The following is an 18391-nucleotide window of genomic DNA, read 5'->3' on the forward strand; positions in this document are numbered from 1 at the left end:
ATGACACGAGCACCACATCTTTAGAGTCACTCTTCCTTCCCTCATCGCAGCCTGTCCCATTCCCCTGCGCTCAGTGTGCTTTTTCTGCACTGCTGTGAACGAGCCTTTTGGCATAGTGTATGTTCTCCGTGAACAGCATATGTCTCAGCTCTGTTTGCCTCCCATTGCCTCTTTCGAGTCTGTCTCCTCCAGTGTCAGCCGAGCAGCTACTCTAACTATGTCTGCCTTCGCTCTTTCTCTCATTCTCCTCTCTCTCTCGTTCGTTGTCACATTTTGTCTCCCCGCCCCCTCCCCCGGCTGTCCTTTGCTGCTGGACTAATACCTGCTCCACCCGGCTTCCTCGAATCGCCATTCCCACCCCCACCTGCCCCCCTACAACCTGTGCTACCCAATATCCCATTCCCCAAATTCCATCATCCCTTGCGTAGCTGTTGCCGGTGGCTCGGAGGCCCGGCGGGACTCTCTCTTCTGTCCTGACGAGCTTCATTCACTCTTCTCCTACTTTGACAACTCCTCCAAGCTCAGGAGCAGTAAGTATTTAGTGTTGTTAATGTCTGGCCTGCTTCTCCATCCCATCTGTCCATTTGACTCTCGCTAAATTGGAGGCCGTGATCCTAACAACCCATCATCCTCTCGCCTTCTCCTCCTTCACCCGAACTCTACTAATATAGGATTTCTTTGCGGGAAGAGAATGATTCCATGTAGTCTTTTTCCCGGGGGAGGGAATTATGCTCACACATGGTTGTGGTTCGCCGATTAATATATTAACGGTGTCTTTATGTTGATGTGATCTAGAAACCTGATTGTTGGACTCTGTCCTCACACATCTCATCTTGACACTACATGTTAATAATTATAATGTGAAGAATAATGTACACAGTTTTATTCGTAGGCAGCAATCGTTACACAAGATGTCGGTGATAATTTAGCACATAAACTTGCAAATGTCAAAATAGTATTCATAATCACAATACTATTCAACAAACAATTTTTTATTGCGGCAATACAGTACTCGAATCTGTCTTAAAAACAGAGAAAACAAAATATGATGGGTATTCTAAATATTTAAGTTCCGAACTTAAAAATTCATCAAATATAATTTTTCAGGTTGTTTTACTTCCGTGTTCCTTATTGATGGTCTTTTTCTTTCTATGCAGTCAAAAGCGCCGACAGTGGAATCCAGCATAGTGCTGATGGCAGCAGGGAAATGCTGGCCACCACCCCCTCTAATAGTAGTTTGGCCGATACAGGTAAAAACAATAAAATGCAGTTCTCGCATAAACTGAACTATCGATTCTAACTGAAACTAAAACCATATTAACACGAACATGGGTATTTAAGAAAGCAAAAACATTGGCTTCTACTTTCACAAATATGCAATTGTTGGTGTTGTCTGTAGTCGTTGTTATTAAAACCTGTGTCATCTGAAATTTGGCTTTTGATTGGCCAAAGTGTGTTTTAGGGGCTGGCATGTTTTCATATGCAGAGAGATTTGCTTTAAAACCCCATTCTGTCTTTACGTTTTTTTTTTTTAAATACACTTGTGCTAGAAAACAGAATTGTCTGCCATATGATGCTATCATTCATTCAGTTTGAAAAGTGTGAATGTCGATCTATTGCCTTTATTATGAAGATGTTGCTGAGCCTCCGCCCATGCCCATGCCAGCCACACTGCCGCCGCCATCACCTTGTAAGGAGACCGTGTTCTACGAGCCCAAGGAGTACAGTTCAGGTCTTCAGCTCTACTGGGCTTCGTGTGCCCGCAGTCTACCTGACATGGCTGAGGCACTGGCCCACGGAGCCCAAGTCAACTGGGTCAACACCGAAGACGACAAGAAAACACCGCTCATCATGGCAGTGCGGGGGGTAAGCAGGCTTCACCACCTCATTGAACTACATTTTCAGTCTGAATGAGTAAATAAATAAACTGTGTGTGCGTGTCTGTACATAAATAGATATCGCTATGCATAACATATGCATCTATTTTTTCTTAACAAATTCAGTTTGACTGATGTTTCATTCCAGGGCTCATTGGTGACCTGCGAGTTTTTGCTCCAAAACGCGGCCAATGTAAATCAGCAGGATGCTCAAGGTCGAGGACCTCTGCACCACGCCACCATGCTGGGACGCACAGGGTCGGTGATCGGCACTTTGTCTCGTCAACGAAACTTTGGCACAGCATCCATATACCTTGTCTCACTTTCAGGCAAGTGTGTTTATTCTTGAAGAGAGGAGCCAATCAAAACGCTGCAGACATTGAGGAAAAAACTCCGCTGGCCATCGCGGTGGAAGCAGCTAATGCAGACATTGTTACATTGTGAGTTTTGTCCTTTCACCGCAGTCTTTATCTTAGTAAAAATCTCATCCTTTTTGTTTAACCCTGATGGTCACCACACATTTTTGCTGGATTCTCTCTCCATCATTGCAATGAGATGTGTCTCACTGTGAGCTGGTCGTTGTCACTAAATAAACTCTGACAGTGAGAGATTATATCATGGGGTTTACAGGTAGTACAGGTGATCTGCTCTGATGACTAACTCTCCACCACGGTGCCGTTGGCTCCTTTAAAACTCTGCGTTGTCCTTCGGTGTGAATACGAGCGCGCATGGCTGTTAAATGTCCGTGCCCTATGATTGGCCAGCGGACCAATGTAAGCCGCCTCTTGCCCAAAGTCAGGGGGCAGAGGCTCCAGCTCACCTGCAACCCTAATGAGGTCAAGTAAAGTAGAAAAAGGATATCTGGATGAGTCTCAACCATCATCCCTCAAGCCAATCTATTGCACTCATACATTTTCTCCTCCCAATGTCCTTGTCGGCATGAATCTACCACAAGATGTCACTATATGATCACATTTATCTCCTTCACTATTTGTGCTTACATAGACACAATATTTCAGCTGGCCAGTCAAAATCAGCTCTCATACGTAAAGCTGCGCTGTCTGAAAAGGGGATTATTGATCACTGATAGGAATCTTTCTAATGACATTTCCGTTCCTCTCTTCTTGCTCCACAGGCTGCGATTGGCCAAGATGAACGAGGAGATGCGCGAGGCGGAGGGCCCCTACAGCCAGACAGGTCAATATAACGCCAACAGCCCCACTGAGATGCAGTACAGGAAGTGTATGCAGGAGTTTATCAGTCTGCAGCTGGATGACACCTAATGCACAGTACTAGTGTGTCGCAAAAACAGGCTTGGGGTTGTGTGTGTGTGTGTGGAGGGGGGGGGGGGGATAAAGGGCCTGCTTGGAGGATATTTTTCTGAGGAGGCACATTTTCAGCAGAGTTTTGTGGTCCTCAGAAATCACTGAAATCTTTTTTCAGATTCTTCTTACAAATGGGAAGCATTTTGCTTGTTGAGACACTTTCGCTTAATGGAAAATAGTCAGATCCCAACTCCCGTCAGTGACCCGCAGCGCCCCTGGGAAGGTTCAGCGTCGGGGGCAGCGCTGCACTATTCAGTTTCAACACAGGATACTCAACATTGTGTAGAAAAATATCCTGGTGGCAACATAATGAAAAGCTTCTCTCAAATATTACATGGAGGCTGCACCCTCCCTTTAAATTCAGGGATATCACACTTGCTGATTTTCCATGATTACTCCTTGACATTTTTCCGCTCCGTCTCTACCCACAATATTAGACAAATTCACCTAAATCTTTGGGCAAATAAGTGTCCAGTTTATAAAGTAGTGCAATTATAGTACAGTATATACTCGGGCATTATTTTTTTAAGTGAGAATTCCTATTTGTTTGCTTGCAACTTGTGTCTTTTAATCTTCCAATGCTACTTTGTCATTGAATGTCCATACGTGAAGCATCTTTCTGTCATGATGTTGATATGCAACAATCTCTTATTTTCTTTCCAGGCAATTCTGTTGTGTGTACGCATTTCAAACGTGTACAAAAAATCTTTTATGCTCGCCGTTGAACAGAAAAAATCAGATTTGACTGATGTTGTTGGACCAAAGTTTCACTGGTAATGATGTTATGATGGTGTCGAAAGCCCGGAGCGTTTCTTTGTGCTCGTCCGATGTTATGGCAGGAAATGCAGAATTGTAAGAAATGACTGTGATGGTCGCGATTGTTGTTTTTCATGCAAATCAGCAAAGGTAATTAGCTTTTGATGGTGGAAAAAAAAGATGGTGGCATAAGAGGAGCGGGCTGTAGAATTGTGTAAATAGGGACAGAGTTCTAAAGATGTAACACATTTTCATCTGTTGTTGCCGCTCCACGCAGCTCCAAATATTTAGATAGCGCACAAGCACTTTGATGAAAGGAGCAGTGTGTAGGATGGTGTAGTGGCCCTCACTCACACACACTCACACACACACACACACACACACACACCCACCCACATGGGTCTGCTTGTCTCAATCCTTTTTTTTTTCTTCATATGACAGGAATGGGTGAACACTCGGTTAAGCCTCACAATCTGTTCAGAGGGGTGGGGGGGGGGGGGGGGTCCTCTGTTGATGAACTAGCATAGGTATCCGTTTTCACTGGGCACAAGACGGCAAACTTGAATATTGTTCTCCCTATATGGCCTCGAAGTGTCCATTCACTTTTCTATCGTGTCTGTCCTCATTAGGCTTCTAGTTGACTTGACTTGAAATTGTCTTTTCTTTCAAATATTGTACTGTCATTAAGAATTAATGACTGTGTAGGGATAGCCTGCAGCGCATTCTATCTTGAAACCGAGGACCCCCCAACCCCCCTTCACACACTGGCCCTTTAATTGATTATGATGCTGCAGCGCCCTCTAGTGCTGGACTGTTGAACGCCTTTGCACGCCGCTTAAGCAATTTGTCACGTTGGGGAGAATGAGTTTTTGGACCTATGAAGAGCCAGAAAGCACCTCATTTCTTGGCGTGGGCTGTTAAAATGGGGATGATAGTGATGATTGCTGATTGCTTGCACATCTCGGGAGCAGTCGGCAATCACGGAAAAGGGGAGACCAAAAAGCGATTTGATGCCATTGTCATAATTTTCTCATTCGTTCTTGGCTAGATGAGGGCCAGCTCATCAGTCGCCCAATCAGATGATGAATGACGCTGCTCATGAGCGACAAGCCGTCTCATCAAGGTGTTTGTTCACCTACGGCTGCAATCAACAGATTTGAACCGATACGGTTACAACTTCACAAACAAAACTTTTTTTTTGGGGGGGGGGAGACAAAATGTTTTTATGAGTGGCAAATTGAGAGGTTTTGGTTGTTTCGGTTGGTGTAAAATCCCACTCTGGAATTTGTGCCTTTTTTTGTGCTATCCCAACTGTATTTGTTGTCAATACAAGGCTGCACTTTAAACACAATACAGTTGTTAACAATAAGCTAACTTCCTGTGTATGAGTGTCTGCTTGCTTCTTGCTTCTTCTGCTCCATCTTTTTGTGTTCTCTGGGCCTGCTTTCTCTTTCATATGTCCAGCCACGCCGCTGCTCCAACAGGTATGGCTGACTCTTTCTTCTTTTCCCTCCCGCTTCTTCTAAACGTGACTCTTTTGTTCCCCCATCTCCTTTGATGACTGGCTGATTATTTCTCATCTAATGTCATGTCATTTCCACTTTGTTGCAATATATTACCTGATAGTTGATTTTGTGAGGAAAGCTTGGGAGATGAGCCGATAATATCAGGAACAATTTACTGTACGATTGAAATTCTCATTCTTAAATGTTCAAACTTTGTTGCCGTGGCTTTCGATGGCATGGTCAAAGTTTTTCCAAGGGGGACCAAAGGGGGGATTTTGGGCACCGTTTCAAACTCTGTATTGCATACATCGTCACCAGGATATGCATTGTGACATCACCTGATCCTTGGGACTCATTTGGCTGAATTCCCTCCTCGGGCATTGTCGAAATACCAGCGCTGGAACTCGCTCAAAATGGCTGCCTTGAAGCTAAATGTCTGACTTCCTGTTCAATTACTGGCATGGATCCCTATGACTTTTTTGTGGATCCAGTCACCCCACCCCGTCCCAATTTAGGGTTGAAACTGATTTGATGGCAAATAAGACACTTTCCATGGAGGGTGCTACAGAGTGGGTTTTAGGGCGTCGGGTTTGGGATCCCTAAAATACATACAAAGCGTTTCATCAAGACGCACATGCTTGCAAAAACTTCAGTTTTGAGGTAGGCCATTTATTCTTCATGAGATGAATCAGAAATAGAAATTCCTAGGAAGACCTTAAAATTGTAGCTGTCAGTCGGTCATTATTTTCAAACCATTTGTTTCGGAGTATTTTTTTAAATTTGTGTCATTTTCTTCTACACATTTTTTCATTTGTCGAGTCTTTCAAGTTGTTTCTGTCACACTCGTTTATGCATGTCCATATTCAAATATATTGAGATACACTTACCGGTACATTTATCCATGCGGTGAGCCACAACCATCTAGCTGTCCATACATATCTCTATTCAGATATTCCACAAATGAGAACGTAAAACTTGGTGTTATATCTGCATTCTTTTAAGGCAATTGTTTATGTTTTACTTGTGGCAGGAGATGAAACCTACCAGGACATCTTCCAGGACTTCACCCACATGGCATCCAACGACCCAGACAAGCTGAACCGCTACCAGCACTACGACCCCCAGAGACACTGACGACGAACACCCCTGTGGCCCTTTGCGTTTGATTCCAATGTCTGACATCAAATTGAATTCTTTGGACGTGGCGATGCCTACTTGTAAGCACAGGCTGAGCATTAAAGTGAAGGACCGGTGTTGGACGCCAACCTTAAGTCAAGCAAGTTAAAGGTACGCCGTTGAAGCCTGGTGAGCTCCTTCGGCTCACCTAGAAAATCCCGTCTTTTATTTGAGGCCTAAGTCGGACCTTTTTATCCAAACTTTTAATTTGCACAAATCTGTTTATCTTACGTGACCACCTGTGTTTACCTCAGGGTAAGACGTGCGTGTGTGTGTGTGTGTGTGTGTGTGTGTGTGTGTGTGTGTGTGTGTGTGTGTGTGTGTGTGTCTGTGTGAGTGTCAAACGTGTCAGAGATGAATCTGTTGTTTTGGCATGTCACGTGTTGTGTATAGCAGCGGGGCAATCAATCGACAGTGCGACGTTGCCGATGATGGAGGATGACAACAGTGTTCAACTTCTTGACATGTCCACACATTAGAATTTCATTTTATGTCATTTTAATTTTTTGATTTGTCATGTTGAAAAGGACTGCACCGGACGCTGTTAAGTGAGCGTTTATCATTGCAACATGAAGTCTGACTAGAAAAAAATAGAATAGAACCCCCCCAACTTGTGAGGCATTCATTCATTCATCTTCCGAACCGCCTCATCCTCACTCGGGTCGCGCTGGAGCCTGTCCCAGCAATCTTCGGGCAGTAGGCGGGGGACACCCTGAATCGGTTGCCAGCCAATCGCAGTCTGTGAGGCATAGTGTTGTCAAATTGTCAAACCTCATATTCATTCTTACTTCCGTGCAAGCCTCATGTATGTTTATGTCCTTGTGTTCAATGTAAAATGAAAAGACTAGTTGGGATTAAAAAAATCAAAATATGTTGTGTATATATGATACATATATGTGTGTGTTTGTGGTGTGAGCATGTATCTCTCTCGCTCTCTCTCGCCCCCTCTCTCTCTCTCTCTCTCTCTCTCTCTCTCATATATATATATATATATATATATATATATATATATATACAGAGAGAGAGAGGGAGATTATATAAAGAGATACATACACACACTGTACACAAACGTTGAAATTGTTCACCGGTACTTGAATGAAATTTGTGTATATTCTTTCGTTCTTTTACTCATGTAGTTTGTTTTGTTTTACATGTATGGCACCGTATATCAATAGCAACATTATAGCTGGACTAAAATATGCACAAACTGACGAATTGTGTTGCTTTGTGTGTGAAGCACAGCCTTAGTCCCCTTTGTAAAGCAAAAAGCCGCCCGGCCACATCATAAATACAGTACTTGTATTATGTCCCCCCAAAAAACCCTTCATGTTAGTGTGACTTTTTGTATTAAATTTCAAGTTTTGTATTACATTTCAAAACATATTTTTGTGGATGGAAACAACTGTCCACAAACTTGCCGGTAATATTTCCGATGAGCTACACAGCTGAATTGGGGTATTTTCTGTCACATTTTTGAGAAGGCAAGTAAAACCAACTGAAGTAATGTGGTTGCTCAACTGTGCACACCTTTTCTGTAACTTTTGGCCCCATGTTGACGAGATTTTGTTATCGCTCGATGAAACCAAGGTTTAACTTTACAGCTTTATTCCAAAATTATTTTGCCGCACCATACAACACCAAAATAACACCAGGCTTTCAATGAATATGTTGATAGCATCATGCTGCGGCACTCTTTTTCTTATGTTAGAACTGGAGTCTGTGATGACATGAAAGCATTTACGACTAGTAAAAAAGAGCAGTTAGCGTTGGCACAAAATCTTCAGACTTTGTCCAGAAAGCACATGTCACGAAAAGCCGATGAGAACATTTTGCCATTTTTAAGGACTTTTTCTCCATTCAGCAGGGTATTCACAGTGGATTTAATGAACAGAAAACCACATGTCACTGAGGTGGTGTTCAAATCATTGCTGCCAAAGGAAGGGCACAAATTCATTTTTAGGGGCATTCAGCTAACCCTTTATTTGACATATTGTATGTCAAATTGGCCCGAAATGACCCGAAGTGATCACGTGATCATCATTGGAACTGATCGGAGACGGCGGGAAAAGCGGAGCGGGAACCAGGAAGGCATGTCGCCCAACAGCGGGGTTTGAGGGGAAGGGCGCCAGGCGCATTTTCCGACCAAACTATTATTTGGAAGGGTGGGGAAAATGACAAACACAAATAAAATGAACACCACAGGTTAATTTTTAAGGATTTTTATTGATTTTAGAAGCTTTCCCTGAAAATTGGGGACAATTAAGAACATAATTTCACATTTTCTTTTTTTTATGGATTTTTATGATCTTTAAGGACCCGTGGGAATCCTGTGTACATAGTCGTTTTTTTCTCAGCTAAAAACGCCTTACTAGACATGGTCTACTTATTCGAGTAAAAAAGCCTTCCGAGACATGGTCAATTTTTTGGGTAAAAAACACCTGAATATACATGGTCATTTTATTCAGCTAAAAACGCCTTATGATCCATGGTCGTTTTTTTCGGCTAAAAACGCCTTACAATACATGGTCAGTTTTTTCGGCTAAAGACTCCTTCCTATACATGGTCGTTTTTTTTGGCTAAAAACGCCTTAATATACATGGTCGGTTTTTTTCGGCTAACAAAGCCTTACAATACATGGTCGTTTTTTCCGGCTCAAAATGCCTTCCTGTACATGGTCGTTTTTTGGGCTAAAAACGCCTTACTGTACATGGTAGTTTTTTTACCATTGCCCAAAAAAACGACCATGTATAGTAAGGCATTTTCAACCCCCCAAAAAATCTGACCATGTATAGGAAGCCGTTTTAACCAAAAAAAACACCGACCATGTATAATAAGGCGTTTTTAGCCAAAAAAAACCCCACCATGTATAGTCAGGTGGTTTTAGCCAAAAAAAACGACCATGTGTAGTGAGGTGTTTTTAGCCCCAATAAACGACCTTGTATAGTCAGGCGTTTTTAGCCGAAAAAAAACGACCATGTATTGGAAGGCGTTTTTAGCCGAAAAAAACAACCATGCATTGGAAGGCGTTTTTAGCCGAAAAAAAACGACCATGTATCGTAAGGCATTTTTAGCCCTAAAGAACAACCATGTATAGGTGATAGAGAAATCTTTGAACAAAATTGTATCATGTTTAAAGTGTTTAAAGTTTCGGTTAATTTGGGGCATGTCTGGACAGACTCGGCGCAGAGGTGTCGGCCGTTTGGGCGGAGGGCCTTTGTCGAGTAATCACGTCAAAGCAAGGGGGGCAAAGGCTAGATTCAATCACAGAGTGGGAATAAGCAAATTGGGAACAAAGAGTTGTTGAATACCAAAAGACAGTTTGAGAACAGCTGTCTCGCCCAGGTGGACTTTAGTCATCAGCAAAGTCTGTGACTTGTGTATTCGGGTAGATCAGATCACTACCGAGGGGCGTGGTATGCTAATCGCTGGGGCAGTGTCTTTCTTGTATTTTGCAATAAAAGTCCTAACCGGCGGAGAGGGAGCCAAGTGTGATCGCGGAGCAACAACCGTCGTTCGCTCTCAGAGGTCCGCTCCCGCCGATATTGAAGACAATTTTCCTGTGTGCCGAGTCGTTTCTTTAACTTTGTCCGAGAAAATCTCTGACAATAGGAAGGCGTTTTTAGCCCCAAAGAACAACCATTTATATATAGTAAGGCGTTTTTAGCTGAAAATTACGACCATATATAGTAAGGAGTTTTTAGCCGAAAAAAAACCGAACATGTATAGTCAGGCGTTTTTAGCCCCCAAAACGACCATGTATAGTAAGGCGTTTTCAACCGAAAAAAACCCGACCATGTATAGGAAGGCGTTTTCAACCTAAAAAAAAAAACCCGACCATGCATAGTAAGGCGTTTTCAACCGAAAAAAACCCCCGACCATGTAAGGCGTTTTTAGCCCAAAAAAACGACCATGTATAGTAAGGCGTTTTTAGCCCCCCAAAAATGACCATGTATAGTAAGGCGTTTTTCGCCGAAAAAAACGACCATGTATAGTAAGGCGTTTTTAGCCCCCAAAACGACCATGTGTAGTAAGGCGTTTTTAGCCCAAAAAAACGACCATGTATAGTAAGGCGTTTTCAACCGAAAAAAACGACCATGTAAGGCGTTTTTAGCCCAAAAAAACGACCATGTACAGTAAGGCGTTTTTAGCCCCAAAAAACGACCATGTATAGTAAGGCGTTTTTATCCGAAAAAAACGACCATGTATAGTAAGGTGCTTTTAGCCCAAAAAAATGACCATGTATAGTAAGACGTTTTTAGCCCCCAAAACGACCATGTGTAGTAAGGCGTTTTTAGCCCAAAAAAACGACCATGTATAGTAAGGCGTTTTCAACCGAAAAAAAACGACCATGTAAGGCGTTTTTAGCCCAAAAAACCGACCATGTACAGTAAGGCGTTTTTAGCCCCAAAAAACGACCATGTATAGTAAGGCGTTTTTATCCGAAAAAAACGACCATGTATAGTAAGGCGTTTTTAGCGGAAATTTACCACCATGTATAGTAAGGAGTTTTTAGCCGAAAAAAAACGAACATGTATAGTAAGGCGTTTTCAACCGAAAAAAAACCCGACCATGTATAGGAAGGCGTTTTCAACCAAAAAAAAAGACCATGAATAGCCATGCATTTTCAACCAAAAAAAAAAACGACCATGTATAGTAAGGCGTTTTTAGCCCCCCAAAAATGACCATGTATAGTAAGGCGTTTTTTACCCCCCAAAAACCGACCATATACAATAAGGCGTTTTTAGCCGAAAAAAACGGCTATGTATAGTACTACTTCCAATACATGGTCGTTGTTTTCGGCTAAAAACACCTTCCTATACATGGTCGTTTTTTCGGTTGAAAACGCCTGACTATACATGGTCGTTTTTTTTCAGCTAAAATTGCCTTCCTATACATGGTCGGTTTTTTGGGGGTTCAAAACGCCTTCCTGTACATGGTCGTTTTTTGGGGGGTTGAAAACGCCTTCCTATACATGGTGGTTTTTTTGGGGTGTTGAAAACTCCTGACTATACATGGTCGTTTTTGGGGCTAAAAACGCCTTACGATACATGGTCTTTTTTTTGGCTAAAAACGCCTTACTATAAATGGTCGTTTTTTGGGCAGAAAATGCCTTAGTTTCCATGGTCTTTTTTTTCGGCTAAAAACGCCTTCCTATAAATGGTCGTTTTTTGGGCAGAAAATGCCTTAGTTTGGTGGTCATTTTTTTGGTAAAAAAAAAAAAGCCTCGCGATACATGGTCGTTTTTTGGGGGGTTGAAAACGTCTTACTATACATGGTCGTTTTTTTGGGGTGTAAAACGCCTTACTATACATGGTCGTTTTTTGGGCTAAAAACGCCTTACATGGTTGTTTTTTTCCGGTTGAAAACGCCTTACTATACATGGTCGATTTTTTTTGGCTAAAAACGCCTTATACATGGTCGTTTTTTTCGGCTAAAAACGCGTTACTATACATGGTCTTTTTTTCGCCTAAAAATGCCTTACTATAGATGGTTGTTTTAAGGTCTAAAAACGCCTTCCTATACATGGTCGTATTTTTTTTCGGCTAAAAACGCCTTACTATACATGGTCTGTTTTTTAGCGGCTAAAAATGCCTTATGAGACATGGTCATTTTTTGGGGGGGGCTAAAAACACTTTTCTATACATGGTCGTTTTTTCGGTTGAAAATGCCTTTCGATACATGGTCGTTTTTTTTCGGCTAAAAACGCCTTACATGCTTGTTTTTTTTCGGCTTAAAACGCGTTACTATACATGGTCGGTTTTTTTCGGCTAAAAACGCCTTACTATAAATGGTTGTTCTTTTGGTCTAAAAACGCCTTCCTATACATGGTTGTTCTTTTGGGCTAAAAATGCCTTACTATATATGGTCGGTTTTTTCGGCTAAAAACGCCTTACTATACATGGTCGGTTTTTTATCAGCTAAAAATGCCTTATGAGACATGGTCGTTATTATTATTTTTTTTTTTTTAGCTAAAAACACCTTTCTATAGATGGTCGTTTTTTTGGGGTGTTGAAAACTCCTGACTATACATGGTCGTTTTTGGGGGGTAAAAAACGCCTTACTATACATGGTCATTTTTGGGGGGCTAAAAACGCCTTACTATACATGGTCGTTTTTTTTTTGGTTGAAAACGCCTTACTATACATGGTCCTTTTTTTCGGCAAAAAACGGCTTACTATACATGGTCGTTTTTTTTTTTTTTTGGTTGAAAACGCCTTAATATACATGGTCCTTTTTTTTCGGTTGAAAACACCTTACTATGCATGGTCGTTTTTTTTGGCTAAAAACGCCTTACTATACATGGTCGTTTTTTTGTTTTTTTTTTGGTTGAAAATGCATGGCTATTCATGGTCTTTTTTTTTTTGGTTGAAAACGCCTTCCTATACATGGTCGGGTTTTTTTTCGGTTGAAAACGCCTTACTATACATGGTCGTTTTTTTTCGGCTAAAAACGCCTTACTATAAATGGTTGTTCTTTTGGTCTAAAAACGCCTTACTATAAATGGTTGTTCTTTTGGTCTAAAAACGCCTTCCTATACATGGTTGTTCTTTTGGGCTAAAAATGCCTTACTATATATGGTCGTTTTTTTCGGCTAAAAACGCCTTACTATACATGGTCGGTTTTTTATCAGCTAAAAATGCCTTATGAGACATGGTCGTTATTATTATTATTTTTTTTAGCTAAAAACACCTTTCTATAGATGGTCGTTTTTTTGGGGTGTTGAAAACTCCTGACTATACATGGCCGTTTTTGGGGCTAAAAACGCCTTACGATACATGGTCTTTTTTTCGGCTAAAAACGCCTTACTATAAATGGTCGTTTTTTGGGCAGAAAATGCCTTAGTTTCCATTGTCTTTTTTTTCGGCTAAAAACGCCTTCCTATAAATGGTCGTTTTTTGGGCAGAAAATGCCTTAGTTTGGTGGTCATTTTTTTGGTAAAAAAAAAAAAAGCCTCGCGATACATGGTCGTTTTTTGGGGGGTTGAAAACGTCTTACTATACATGGTCGTTTTTTTGGGGTGTAAAACGCCTTACTATACATGGTCGTTTTTTTGGGCTAAAAACGCCTTACATGGTTGTTTTTTTCCGGTTGAAAACGCCTTACTATACTTGGTCGATTTTTTTGGCTAAAAACGCCTTATACATGGTCGTTTTTTTCGGCTAAAAACGCGTTACTATGCATGGTCTTTTTTTCGGCTAAAAATGCCTTACTATAAATGGTTGTTTTAAGGTCTAAAAACGCCTTCCTATACATGGTCGTATTTTTTTTCGGCTAAAAACGCCTTACTATACATGGTCTGTTTTTTAGCGGCTAAAAATGCCTTATGAGACATGGTCATTTTTTGGGGGGGGCTAAAAACACTTTTCTATACATGGTCGTTTTTTCGGTTGAAAATGCCTTTCGATAGATGGTCGTTTTTTTCGGCTGAAAACGCCTTCCAATACATGGTCGTTTTTTTTCGGCTAAAAACGCCTTACATGCTTGTTTTTTTTCGGCTTAAAGCGCGTTACTATACATGGTCGTTTTTTTTCGGCTAAAAACGCCTTACTATAAATGGTTGTTCTTTTGGTCTAAAAACGCCTTACTATAAATGGTTGTTCTTTTGGTCTAAAAACGCCTTCCTATACATGGTTGTTCTTTTGGGCTAAAAATGCCTTACTATATATGGTCGTTTTTTTCGGCTAAAAACGCCTTACTATACATGGTCGGTTTTTTATCAGCTAAAAATGCCTTATGAGACATGGTCGTTATTATTTTTTTTTTTTTTAGCTAAAAACACCTTTCTATAGATGGTCGTTTTTTTGGGCTAAAAACGCCTTACAATACATGGTCGTTTTTTTCGGCTGAAAACGCCTTCCAGTACATGGTCGTTTTTTTTCGGCTAAAAACACCTGACTATACATGGTAATTTTTTTCGGTTGAAAATGCTTTTCGATAGATGGTCGTTTTTTTACGGCTAAAAACTACTTCCAATACATGGTCGTTGTTTTCGGCTAAAAACGCCTTACTATACATGGTTGTTTTTTGTGCTAAAAACGCCTTACTATACATGGTTGTATTTTTTTTCGGCTAAAAACGCCTTACTATACATGGTCGTTTTTTTAGCGGCTAAAAATGCCTTATGAGACATGGTCATTTTTTGGGGGGGGGGGCTAAAAACGCCTTCCTATACATGGTTGTTCTTTTGGGCTAAAAATGCCTTACTATATATGGTCGTTTTTTTCGGCTAAAAACGCCTTACTATACATGGTCGGTTTTTTATCAGCTAAAAATGCCTTATGAGACATGGTCGTTATTATTATTTTTTTTTTTTTAGCTAAAAACACCTTTCTATAGATGGTCGTTTTTTTGGGCTAAAAACGCCTTACAATACATGGTCGTTTTTTTCGGCTGAAAACGCCTTCCAATACATGGTCGTTTTTTTTCGGCTAAAAACACCTGACTATATATGGTCATTTTTTTCGGTTGAAAATGCTTTTCGATAGATGGTCGTTTTTTTACGGCTAAAAACTACTTCCAATACATGGTCGTTGTTTTCGGCTAAAAACGCCTTACTATACATGGTTGTTTTTTGGGCTAAAAACGCCTTACTATACATGGTCGTATTTTTTTTCGGCTAAAAACGCCTTACTATACATGGTCGGTTTTTTAGCGGCTAAAAATGCCTTATGAGACATGGTCATTTTTTGGGGGGGGGGGGCTAAAAACGCCTTCCTATACATGGTCGATTTTTTTTGGCTAAAAACGCCTTATACATGGTCGTTTTTTTCGGCTAAAAACGCGTTACTATACATGGTCTTTTTTTCGCCTAAAAATGCCTTACTATAGATGGTTGTTTTAAGGTCTAAAAACGCCTTCCTATACATGGTCGTATTTTTTTTCGGCTAAAAACGCCTTACTATACATGGTCTGTTTTTTAGCGGCTAAAAATGCCTTATGAGACATGGTCATTTTTTGGGGGGGGCTAAAAACACTTTTCTATACATGGTCGTTTTTTCGGTTGAAAATGCCTTTCGATACATGGTCGTTTTTTTTCGGCTAAAAACGCCTTACATGCTTGTTTTTTTTCGGCTTAAAACGCGTTACTATACATGGTCGGTTTTTTTCGGCTAAAAACGCCTTACTATAAATGGTTGTTCTTTTGGTCTAAAAACGCCTTCCTATACATGGTTGTTCTTTTGGGCTAAAAATGCCTTACTATATATGGTCGGTTTTTTCGGCTAAAAACGCCTTACTATACATGGTCGGTTTTTTATCAGCTAAAAATGCCTTATGAGACATGGTCGTTATTATTATTTTTTTTTTTTAGCTAAAAACACCTTTCTATAGATGGTCGTTTTTTTGGGGTGTTGAAAACTCCTGACTATACATGGTCGTTTTTGGGGGGTAAAAAACGCCTTACTATACATGGTCATTTTTGGGGGGCTAAAAACGCCTTACTATACATGGTCGTTTTTTTTTTGGTTGAAAACGCCTTACTATACATGGTCCTTTTTTTCGGCAAAAAACGGCTTACTATACATGGTCGTTTTTTTTTTTTTTTGGTTGAAAACGCCTTAATATACATGGTCCTTTTTTTTCGGTTGAAAACACCTTACTATGCATGGTCGTTTTTTTTGGCTAAAAACGCCTTACTATACATGGTCGTTTTTTTGTTTTTTTTTTGGTTGAAAATGCATGGCTATTCATGGTCTTTTTTTTTTTGGTTGAAAACGCCTTCCTATACATGGTCGGGTTTTTTTTCGGTTGAAAACGCCTTACTATACATGGTCGTTTTTTTTCGGCTAAAAACGCCTTACTATAAATGGTTGTTCTTTTGGTCTAAAAACGCCTTACTATAAATGGTTGTTCTTTTGGTCTAAAAACGCCTTCCTATACATGGTTGTTCTTTTGGGCTAAAAATGCCTTACTATATATGGTCGTTTTTTTCGGCTAAAAACGCCTTACTATACATGGTCGGTTTTTTATCAGCTAAAAATGCCTTATGAGACATGGTCGTTATTATTATTATTTTTTTTAGCTAAAAACACCTTTCTATAGATGGTCGTTTTTTTGGGGTGTTGAAAACTCCTGACTATACATGGCCGTTTTTGGGGCTAAAAACGCCTTACGATACATGGTCTTTTTTTCGGCTAAAAACGCCTTACTATAAATGGTCGTTTTTTGGGCAGAAAATGCCTTAGTTTCCATTGTCTTTTTTTTCGGCTAAAAACGCCTTCCTATAAATGGTCGTTTTTTGGGCAGAAAATGCCTTAGTTTGGTGGTCATTTTTTTGGTAAAAAAAAAAAAAGCCTCGCGATACATGGTCGTTTTTTGGGGGGTTGAAAACGTCTTACTATACATGGTCGTTTTTTTGGGGTGTAAAACGCCTTACTATACATGGTCGTTTTTTTGGGCTAAAAACGCCTTACATGGTTGTTTTTTTCCGGTTGAAAACGCCTTACTATACTTGGTCGATTTTTTTGGCTAAAAACGCCTTATACATGGTCGTTTTTTTCGGCTAAAAACGCGTTACTATGCATGGTCTTTTTTTCGGCTAAAAATGCCTTACTATAAATGGTTGTTTTAAGGTCTAAAAACGCCTTCCTATACATGGTCGTATTTTTTTTCGGCTAAAAACGCCTTACTATACATGGTCTGTTTTTTAGCGGCTAAAAATGCCTTATGAGACATGGTCATTTTTTGGGGGGGGCTAAAAACACTTTTCTATACATGGTCGTTTTTTCGGTTGAAAATGCCTTTCGATAGATGGTCGTTTTTTTCGGCTGAAAACGCCTTCCAATACATGGTCGTTTTTTTTCGGCTAAAAACGCCTTACATGCTTGTTTTTTTTCGGCTTAAAGCGCGTTACTATACATGGTCGTTTTTTTTCGGCTAAAAACGCCTTACTATAAATGGTTGTTCTTTTGGTCTAAAAACGCCTTACTATAAATGGTTGTTCTTTTGGTCTAAAAACGCCTTCCTATACATGGTTGTTCTTTTGGGCTAAAAATGCCTTACTATATATGGTCGTTTTTTTCGGCTAAAAACGCCTTACTATACATGGTCGGTTTTTTATCAGCTAAAAATGCCTTATGAGACATGGTCGTTATTTTTTTTTTTTTTTTTTAGCTAAAAACACCTTTCTATAGATGGTCGTTTTTTTGGGCTAAAAACGCCTTACAATACATGGTCGTTTTTTTCGGCTGAAAACGCCTTCCAGTACATGGTCGTTTTTTTTCGGCTAAAAACACCTGACTATACATGGTAATTTTTTTCGGTTGAAAATGCTTTTCGATAGATGGTCGTTTTTTTACGGCTAAAAACTACTTCCAATACATGGTCGTTGTTTTCGGCTAAAAACGCCTTACTATACATGGTTGTTTTTTGTGCTAAAAACGCCTTACTATACATGGTTGTATTTTTTTTCGGCTAAAAACGCCTTACTATACATGGTCGTTTTTTTAGCGGCTAAAAATGCCTTATGAGACATGGTCATTTTTTGGGGGGGGGGGCTAAAAACGCCTGTCTATACATGGTTGTTCTTTTGGGCTAAAAATGCCTTACTATATATGGTCGTTTTTTTCGGCTAAAAACGCCTTACTATACATGGTCGGTTTTTTATCAGCTAAAAATGCCTTATGAGACATGGTCGTTATTATTATTATTTTTTTTTTTAGCTAAAAACACCTTTCTATAGATGGTCGTTTTTTTGGGCTAAAAACGCCTTACAATACATGGTCGTTTTTTTCGGCTGAAAACGCCTTCCAAT

The 18391-nt window shown here is 40.3% G+C and overlaps 2 protein-coding genes across 11 annotated transcripts in view; both read left to right on the forward strand.

Annotated features, from left to right (window-relative positions):
- Window positions 1-7240, forward strand: part of LOC127606306 (arf-GAP with coiled-coil, ANK repeat and PH domain-containing protein 2-like) — a 395843-nt gene extending 388603 nt beyond the window's left edge. For 6 of the 9 annotated variants that reach the window (XM_052074531.1, XM_052074532.1, XM_052074537.1 and 3 more), the window contains 7 exons: window positions 429-530; window positions 1158-1250; window positions 1634-1866; window positions 2026-2135; window positions 2207-2317; window positions 3013-3074; window positions 6494-7240. In XM_052074531.1, the coding sequence (XP_051930491.1) occupies window positions 429-530; window positions 1158-1250; window positions 1634-1866; window positions 2026-2135; window positions 2207-2317; window positions 3013-3074; window positions 6494-6597 (815 nt within the window). In that variant the 3' untranslated portion in view covers window positions 6598-7240. Of the gene's footprint in view, window positions 1-428; window positions 531-1157; window positions 1251-1633; window positions 1867-2025; window positions 2136-2206; window positions 2318-3012; window positions 5443-6493 lie in introns of all 9 variants that reach the window. The other 3 variants (XR_007963762.1, XR_007963763.1, XM_052074536.1) reach the window with 2 other exon arrangements.
- The window catches only part of LOC127606352 (uncharacterized), a 674358-nt gene that overhangs the window by 27853 nt on the left and 628114 nt on the right, over window positions 1-18391 (forward strand). The gene's annotated exons all lie outside the window — the stretch shown is intronic.

This window comes from Hippocampus zosterae, chromosome 8 (genome assembly GCF_025434085.1).
Source record: "Hippocampus zosterae strain Florida chromosome 8, ASM2543408v3, whole genome shotgun sequence".
NCBI lineage: Eukaryota > Metazoa > Chordata > Actinopteri > Syngnathiformes > Syngnathidae > Hippocampus > Hippocampus zosterae.